This window comes from Phalacrocorax aristotelis, chromosome 8 (assembly GCF_949628215.1).
Source record: "Phalacrocorax aristotelis chromosome 8, bGulAri2.1, whole genome shotgun sequence".
Taxonomy (NCBI): domain Eukaryota; kingdom Metazoa; phylum Chordata; class Aves; order Suliformes; family Phalacrocoracidae; genus Phalacrocorax; species Phalacrocorax aristotelis.
Window position 1 is genome coordinate 37,332,718 of NC_134283.1, and position 9,099 is coordinate 37,341,816.

Consider the following 9,099-nt stretch of genomic DNA (forward strand, 5'->3'; position numbering starts at 1 on the left):
ACATGTATTAGAAAGTGAATGGTTCCTTTTATTACTGCTAGCCATTTATTAAAAAGGAGATGGTTCTAGTTTAATTAACCCAGTTGAGAGCAGCAGATGGGGCAGAATGTCTTGCAGCGATAAGACAATTCAGAAATGGCACCAGATGTTGGAAGCTGTCCCTGGTGGTGTTTGAGTGCAGGACAGATGTTCCAGTCCCACCTGGCTAGTTTCTAAGCACTGCAGGCTAAGCAGCTGTGATGTAACCTATATAATGTATGCATAACACTAAAAGCAAAATAATTGAACTGCTGCAGCTTCTTCTAAGGGTGGTACTGCTTGGAGGTGAAATCTTTGAGGACAAACAAATAAGGTCAACTTCTTAGCTTTCTCAGGTCAGTGGAATACCTACCTAAAAGCGATAGCAAGGAAAATTTGTTGATTTTTTTTTTTTGTAAACTGGTCTTTTATTTATTTGGGGAAAAATAAACCAAAACTAGCATTCCAGTATGGTTCTTATATCTTTCTTCTGTTTTTATATCTTGGCTCTACTTTTTTAGTGAAAAATTGTTACTATGCTGTATTCAGAAGTTAATAATTTATGTGCTGTATACAAACGTCTGGTTGAGAAACTTAATGTTCCTGCTGTAGAAAGGAAGCAAACTCATAAAAAAATGAACACAAATGCAAGCTCTGTCCTTGAAATCCCAATTCAAGATCACTGCAGAATCATTCAATGCTTTAAGTAACATGAACACTAAATATAAGGCAACATGTAATTTTTCATAGTAAGCATAATAAATTTAATTTTTTACATTAAGAATGTTTGGCTTTTTACATATTACACTTCCAAAGGTTTAATTTTACAAACTGCCAAACTAGTAGCATCCCTCACTAGTTAAAACCTTGCTAACCTTTTTAATCTCTCTAAAAATAAATTTAGAGATAGCAAAGACTTGTGTCTTTTTAGTTCTTCCCTAGGAAGACAAAATTGCAAGTTCTGCAAGGCAGTTGGAAATAAGCCAGTTTATTGTTGTTCAGGTCTGTATAAATATGGTATGGTGACGAACAGCAAAACCAGTGCCAACTTAGGGAGCAGAATCAATAAATCCATCTTGCCATATACAGAAAAGCTTCTCTTCCTGAATCCCTCATGCAGTTGTTGCAATGGATCTTTGCACAATCCTGTAACAGCAGTTGGCTCCCTTCTGTTTCTAGGTGGATCAACTGACCCATTTGGAGGATTTGCTGATTTTAGTTCAGCTGCTGCTTCAGCAAGTTTCCCATCATCTCAAGGTAGGATTAATTTACAGATTGACATTGAAAAGCTGTTTAAAGGCAGAAAAAGGGGAAGAGATGCCACATGGCATTATTGAAAGTCACTTCCCTTTCCAGGGCAAACTGTGGTTTTGTTATGTGTGGGTGGGTTGGCTTGTTTGTTTGTTTGTGTTTTTCTAGTGAACCACAAGTGCTATATTGAGTAAGGAAGACAGCTACTGTCTGGCACAACACGTGTCTCATTGGACCTGAAACTTTTCATGAACTTTATTTCAGAAAAATGTTAGTAGGAATTATAAATATATCCCTGTCCGTCTAATAATATAAGCATATAATAAGGCTTAAAACATAGCTCTAATTTTCAAATGCACAGAACTCACATCTTGTTTCAGGAGTGGGAAAGTAAAACCTGAAATAAACAAGTGTGGGTCTAAATGCTGGCTGAAGAGCGCTCATCACACAGTTCAAAAAAGAGCCCAGAGCATCCCACCTCTGCAGTTGTGGGCAAGGGGTATTCTAATTGGAGTTCTAGAGTGATGAATGCTTCAGGATGACAGTATTTGTGTTTCCAAAATTATTGGAAAACTGGCTGTAGTGGTAAGACCATTCAGTTTATTAATCATCATAGTCTTCCCAGTGTTCTATGTAAGGTTATTCACCTATTAAATTTGCAATAAAAAGCAGTCATTTTTTAATCCTTGAACAGTTTGCAAGCTTTTCAGATACAGGTAGGTATTAATTATAAAAAAAAAAAGAAAAAAGTTAGCTGCCCTGGTGGGATAAAAAGACTTGCATGAAGTGCTTGATAGTCTGGGTTGCTTGCTTGTGGTAATGCTGTGAATTGAAAAGTTGTTAGAAGGGTTTTATGCTGCTGTTTATAGTTTCTGGTTGTATGCGAGGACTCAGGTTGGTCTTAAAAGCTTTAATAATATGGGCAGAATAATAAATTAAATGGTTAAGTTGAACAAAACCAAAAGATGGGATCTTGTTCAATGGAAAATAGCATCCCACCTGTGCTAGAAAAATGAGTCCCTAAAGATATCCTCAGCTCCCACCTGTCTCCTAAGGTTTCAAAAAAAAGTTTGTAATTGTTTAGAGAGACGTAATTGCGTTGGCCTTGTCAGATGGCGTAATGAGGGGAGCCTGAGACAGGGCTTCCAAAGCTTCCAAGGATGTCTGGGTTACTATTGGAAGGCCTTGTACGTTAGAGGGGGATTCAGTCACATTATGTCTTTTGTACCCACTACAACCTCACTGATGGCTTTTGAAGTTGCATATATGCACTTGTGGGATGAAGCTGACCAGCACTTTATTTTAGCTTGGCTAAATAACAATTTGTTACAGTCTTTTTCCCTTTTAGGAGAAGCCTATTAAATAAAAGATACCTAGTTCCTACTTAAGCGAGGCATGAACAAGTCCCTGCCAATCACAAGAGCAAGACTTTAGTAATGCTTGCTGGGACAGCGCTCAGTTTTGCCCTTGCCTGGTTGCGCAGCACAGTTTAGAGCTGTTGCATGTCTGTACGGTTGGCTCAGTGCACGTGCGATCATTTTGCATGCAAACGTACAAGCTGTTATATAGACATGGCCAGTGTCTGAAAAATGTTTCCCTTAAAATTGGACTGAAAAAAAAAAATTATGCTGGGAAGCCACCTAAAGCAATCGACTTCCTTCTGGCGAAGTGTTTTTGGGAGCCTACAGTGCTATGCAGACAGGACAGCGCTGCAAACAAACATGGCGTGGAGGGAGCTGGCTGGCTATCTTAGGTGAAGTTAATTTGGGTAGTAGTGGTGTTTGTGGCTGGGGGTTCCCAGCAAGGGTGTAGGATTAAGTCCAGAATGAGAAAAGAATAGCAGAGGTTGATCAGCAAACCTACCTTCCAGCCAGCTTTTAGTCAACATGTTTATAGCGCTTCCTTTGTTTTGCTGTGTTGGGAAAACTGCTGGGCATGAATTAGTTAATACATCTTTAACTTGCATGGCAGGAAAGAGCTGCTCTTTTTTTTTTTTCCAGGCTTTCATAGTCAAAACCAAGTTGTTTTGCAAACACAAAGCCGCCTACTATGCAAATAACTTGTGTGTTAATACAGTCTAAATTGATACAATCCTTTATCTGCATTAACATGATTAATCTATTCCAATCACCATTATGCAAGGGACAAGGAGTCCTGTGAAATGATTAATCATTCCTGAACAGCGTAAGCCCCTCTAGAAATCTTTTCCTTCTTGATTAATCATCTTTGAAGTTCTACTGAAGGGGCAAAACCTTATACCTTTTACCCCCACTTCCATTATTGGTGCTCAGTGCACAGGTCTGAACACAGAAGCAGCTCACTCAGCATTTACTCATCTATCAGGAATATTTAAAGTAGGTTTTAATTTTTAATATGTAATGCTAATTGAAACATTCTTATATAGCCCCTCTTTGTGAGGGAGATCAAAGCACATGTTCTAGTAAGGCCCTAAGCTAATGAATATTTGTCCACTTCATGCACTGAAGTTGTCAGCAATACTTGCATTTTATGAACAGATTTACCCTCCTACTGTTCTTTAAATTCTAATGTATTGGTAAAGATGAGGATGACTGAATGTTGAAGGTGTGTGCTGATAAATATTTACATGGAGTGTAAAAGACTGCTGCAGTTACCTTTTGAGTGGGTAGAAAACAGTTGTAGAAAATTGCTGTGGGTGACTGTTACAGAACTAGCCATTGTATAGGTTAGGAAGTAGAAACTGGCACTAGATTCATCTACCCCAGCTTTACGTGCTTGTCTTCATTTGCTCGTCTAAAGAAATTCAAGGGATGATTTAACTGGTCATTAGAACTTAAAAGTTCATTTCATATGGCAATGACATTGCTTGTGACTAAGTACTGAAAGTGTATCAGTGACATAATCAAAAAGCAGACCTGTACAATGGCCCAAACTTGGAGCAAGATTCACTGTGTAACAGTGAGAGCTGTTTAAATGGCGTTGCTTTATTTTTAGCATCTCCTGTAGATGTTTTTGTAAGCTTTTCTTCCTCCATCACTCCTTTGAAGTAACCCTTTTCTTGTTAATAGAAAAAACGTGGTTTTGAGGGAGATAACATCTCATCCCATTTGACTCAAAGGTTATGACATATTCTCAGTTCACTGGTTTGCGTCTCTGGACATCTGTGCTCCTGAAGTAGGTACCCTTGCTGTTGTCTACAAACAGCTTACACTATTAGGCTCTTCACAGTGAGATACAGGGAGCTGTAAGTTGCTGTGCTTCGATTTAAATGCTTGTCTGCAAAAGCCCTGGTATATTGAAATGAAACAAAGTTTAAGTGATGAACTAAGAGTTCAGCAAAGCTGCTGCTGAGAGAATTCTTAGATCCAAGATTGAATTTCTGCTTCAAGCTGAGGCATTTAGTTCAGGAATCAAATTTAGAAAACTTAATGTGGTTTTTCATGAGCACTTCATGGGATGGGAAGAAATTATTCCATATCACCTCAAATAAGAATTCCCTGGCAACCTGCTTTCAAAGTTCTGGTTTTTATTCCCCTCAGCATCGTTTTATACAAAGAGCTACTAACTGTATATAAACAAATTTTAAAGTAGTTCTTTGTTTTATCATGATGGATTTTGCTTTATCGAGTGGCTCATTCCTGACAACTGTTCTCTCCGTAAATACCAGAGCACTGAGATAAAAAGTTGATAAATATTATCAAAGTTCTAGGTGTTGTTTTGACTAGAGCTTCCAATCTACCCCTAAGTTATCTTTTGGTCATATTTCAACTAAAGAAAACCTGTCCCTGCATGTCTCACATCCACAGGTGACATTATCAAACATCCTTCTTACTGTGTATGCGTTTTTCATATTTACTTCGCTACCTTGTTAAAATTGTTGGAATATTCATGAGAGGGAATGATGTCCAGATGGAGGTTCTACCTGCAGATGTTAATCTGGACGGACACAGATCAGCTCTCATTTGTTTCAGTTCATGGAATATGGCATTTGCTCAGTGTCTTTCTCTAAGTCTTCTGCCTTCCTTCTTCCTGCACTGTTGCCTTTCCTGCAGGTACAGCAACAAGTGGAAATGGAGACTTTGGTGACTGGAGTGCCTTCAACCAAGCTTCTCCTTGTCCCAGTGCTTCATCTGGAGACCTCTTCAGCAGCACAGCACAGCAGCCAGCTATAGAGCTCTTCAGTAGCTCACAGCCAGCTTCTGGCCAGCCTCCAACTGCTTCAAATTCTACTGATCTTTTTGATTTGATGGGCCCCTCTCAGACAACCATGACCTCTTCACAAAGCATGAATTTCTCTATGATGAGCTCCAATGCTGTGGGTGTCAGTTTACCCATGTCAAGGTCACAGGTATGCTGCTATTTGTACAATTTGCTAATGACCTTCCTCAATTAATCTTCTCCATAATCACAATTTTGACAATTAATCCGTTCCACTCCTGGAGTCCATACCTAGTCGCTCAGATGTTGTGTTCAGCATTTTGTAAGACAGTTTTGTCCAAAAACGTTTGCATAGCCTCCTAAAAAGAAAAGGTGTCAAATTTTCTTGAAAATCCTCCTTTTATAAGCTGATCTTCATTGTTCTATGAGTGTTGCTCCTTTGATGGGAACGACAAGGTTGGTGATACATTAAACCTTAAAGGCATCCTCCACAGAATGGTACAGGTTTCAAGTGGGTGGAGGTGAGGACTGGTCTGTTCTCCAAAACACACAAGTGCCTGCTTCACTAGAGAGTGGGTTTGGAAACCTTAACAGGTCAGCTTGGTGTTATGAGGGAAAAAATCGGTATGTTTGAGCTCAAAACTTGACCACAGAGGATCACTGTCATTCCACATATTGATATGGGGGCTTGGCTTACGAAATACTCTTTTAACGCACTCTAATGGTGTAACAGCACATGGCAACGCTGCTTTGGAAGAGCTGAAGTTCATGGCTAAAAGCCTCAATGGCTTTTTATTGTATTCTGTAGAAAAATTAGTGCCTGTTTTTCAGTCGAGACACCTATTGGTAAATTGTTTCAAGTGGAACCCAACAAGCTTTTCTTTTTTAGCCTCTGCAAAGCTTGAACACTATGATGCCGAAGCCTAACCCTCTTTATAATGCAAGCACAGAGATGGTCCAGAAGAACGCAAGCAAAACTCTACCCTCAACTTGGTCAGATCCCAGTGTAAATATCAGTTTGGACAATTTAGTACCAGGGATGCAGCCTTCCAAACCCCAGCAGCCATCACTTAATACCATGATGCAGCAACAAAGTAAGTGATCATTGCAGTGGTTTGCATGCATGCTGAGCCCTGTATGTGTTTAGTAGGTTGTCCTTGAGATGGAGTATTCTGTCAGTTGCTGTTTTCCTATGTTTAGTCATAATTGTTTCTTAAACTACTACAATGCTTCTGACACAAGTGGTATTTCGAAATGGAGACTAATGTGCTAGGAGGCTGGTATCTGCACGTGTGCTTCCTGTGGAGTTTGCACCATTGCTGAATTTTGATTTCAAGCTCCCTAATCTGTAGATTTCTCTAGAATATGCATATTAGCATATATCAGTATAAAATGCTATTTAAAACTTCTAAAAGTTTTTGAGGCTTCACATAGAAAATAGGAAAACAAGTGAAATAGCTATAGTTTTGGCCATTGTATCTTTTGTTCACAGCAGTTACCACAAGTTTCTTAAAATACGTGAGCATCTTCAGCATCAGATTCCGATTAATGTCTTTTGTGTCCTGTTCTCTGTTTTGCAGATATGCAACAACCTATGAATGTCATGACTCAAAACTTTGCAGCCGTGAACCTCAATCCTCAGCCTAACATGATGCCTGTTCGACCCCAGACAAGCCCATTGATGGGAGGGCCCATTCCTGTGGGGATGGGAATGCCCAGTGTGATGTCAGGTACGATGGGAATGACTTCCATGGCACCCACACCTATGATGAACCAGGGAATGATGGGAATAAACATGAACATGGGCGTGCCAGCTACAGGAATGGGTTTGACGGGCACAATAGGAATGGGGGTACCCAATATCGCTATGACCTCGCTGACTCCTGGGACTGTACAACCCAAGCAAGATGCCTTTGCAAATTTTGCCAATTTTAGCAAATGAAGATTGTAAAATAAATAAATAAAATGAAATAAAAATTAAATAAATGAGCAGACTGAATGAAGGATTTTTAGCTGCGCAAATATAGCTGGGGAAGGGATGGAAAACGCTGATCAATACTTTTGGTTTTTTTTTTTCCTTTTGTCAGTTAAAGTGTCTACATAAAGAACCAAAAGCTATTTTCTAAATGTTGATGTAACTAGTATTCAAATTCTGGAGAGGTGAAAGGCTCTTCGAAGGCATGTTAGATGATTTTGCAAAATAATTTGTATTGAGACCATCAAAAAATCTTTCCTACGTAGAAGAACCAATTTTAACTTTGAGACTTGATGGAAGACTGGAATGGGGGTTGGGTAAAAATGTTTGAATCTAATTTTATACTTTTCTTTTTTCTTGAAGAGTTTGACTTTCTTTTCCCCCTCTCCCTGACCACTTTGGCATAATTGGATCATTCCTTTTACTACCACTGAGTCCACAATTGAAGTCACTCAAGTACTATGATCAGTTTTTTATAAGAATATATATTTTTGTCCAAAAAATGGCTTACATATGTGATTATGGCTAATTCAAAGGGACCTGGAATGTATATATACTTTTGCTAATGTTCCAGCCACACTGCTATATTGCCCAAATTTTTATTGTAAGAATCCTCTGAGCAATTTGGTGATCAACCAATTTTTTTGGATCTTAACGTCCTTCTATTGTTATAACTGATATCCAGTGCAAGTCTGGGAGAAGCTTTATCCAAGACTGCTGGAAGGTTTCCTTTCCGAAAAACTCCAGAAAATGCACTTTTTTGCGCTACTTTTGCAGTGGCAGTTAGCATCCTTTGTGCCACCAATATCCCGATGGAGCCACTGGTTTATGGCATCAGCAGCAGTCAAAAGGCAAAAATATTTATTTTTTGCATCATTAGAAATAAATAACAAGGTGAATTACACTTAAGTTATGTAAGTCTATAACCCTACCTAATCCAACACCATTGGATTTTAGCTTTTATACAACCTTTGATTTTTTTTTGTGTGTGTAAATATGGCATTAGCAGCTGTGGAATCCAATAGAGGAGTAAAAAAAAATATATATTAATAAAGGAAACCTGTAGCAGTCAAAGATTTTACTGATTTACTGAAAACAAAAGAATGAATTATGGTTTTGGGGGGTTTTGTTTTTCCTTCTGTAATTCTGCATTTAAGTTCACATGAATCATGATTCTAGGATCTGGAATACAAAGACATTGTTACATTCACAAGCTGGGAATATTGTTAAGAATGAGCACTATACTATAGGTATGAAATTTATTGCCTCCCTTTTCTTACGTTGGATTTCTTTTTTATTATGAAATTGATAAAACTTTGTTTCCATTGTATTCATCATGTTCTGTTATACATAACATTAAAATGTTCATTAAAATCAATGTTGGGCTGCTTTTCCTTTCATTCCATTTGACGTTTATGAGAGCATTTGGGAAAAAAAATAATTATAATTTGGGCAAAGTAATTTTTATAAATAATTTAAAATTGTTTAATGACTTCTTATCTGAAGCCTTTCCTATCTGGTTCTACTGTTAGGAATTAAAAATGAAGCAGGCAAGATATCCTGACCCGCTCCAGCCTTGCTAATGCTCCATCTACAACATTTCTAATTAGGCAGAAATTCATGTACTTCAGCTAAGTGGTAATGAAAAGTGATTCATTTGCTGAATAAGAGATGAGAGTGAGTGTAATTAGCTGACTGCGGTTTTTAATCTTTCAACA

General features: G+C 38.3%; 1 protein-coding gene across 2 annotated transcripts in view; it reads left to right on the plus strand.

Moving 5' to 3' along the window:
* CLINT1 (clathrin interactor 1) overlaps positions 1-8,759 on the plus strand; it is a 53,620-nt gene extending 44,861 nt beyond the window's left edge. For both annotated transcript variants that reach the window (XM_075102594.1, XM_075102593.1), the window contains 4 exons: positions 1,198-1,275; positions 5,301-5,596; positions 6,296-6,500; positions 6,987-8,759. In XM_075102594.1, coding sequence (XP_074958695.1) covers positions 1,198-1,275; positions 5,301-5,596; positions 6,296-6,500; positions 6,987-7,348 — 941 coding nt within the window. In that variant the 3' untranslated portion in view covers positions 7,349-8,759. The remainder of the gene's footprint in view (positions 1-1,197; positions 1,276-5,300; positions 5,597-6,295; positions 6,501-6,986) is intronic.
* Positions 8,760-9,099: the final 340 nt, after the last annotated feature.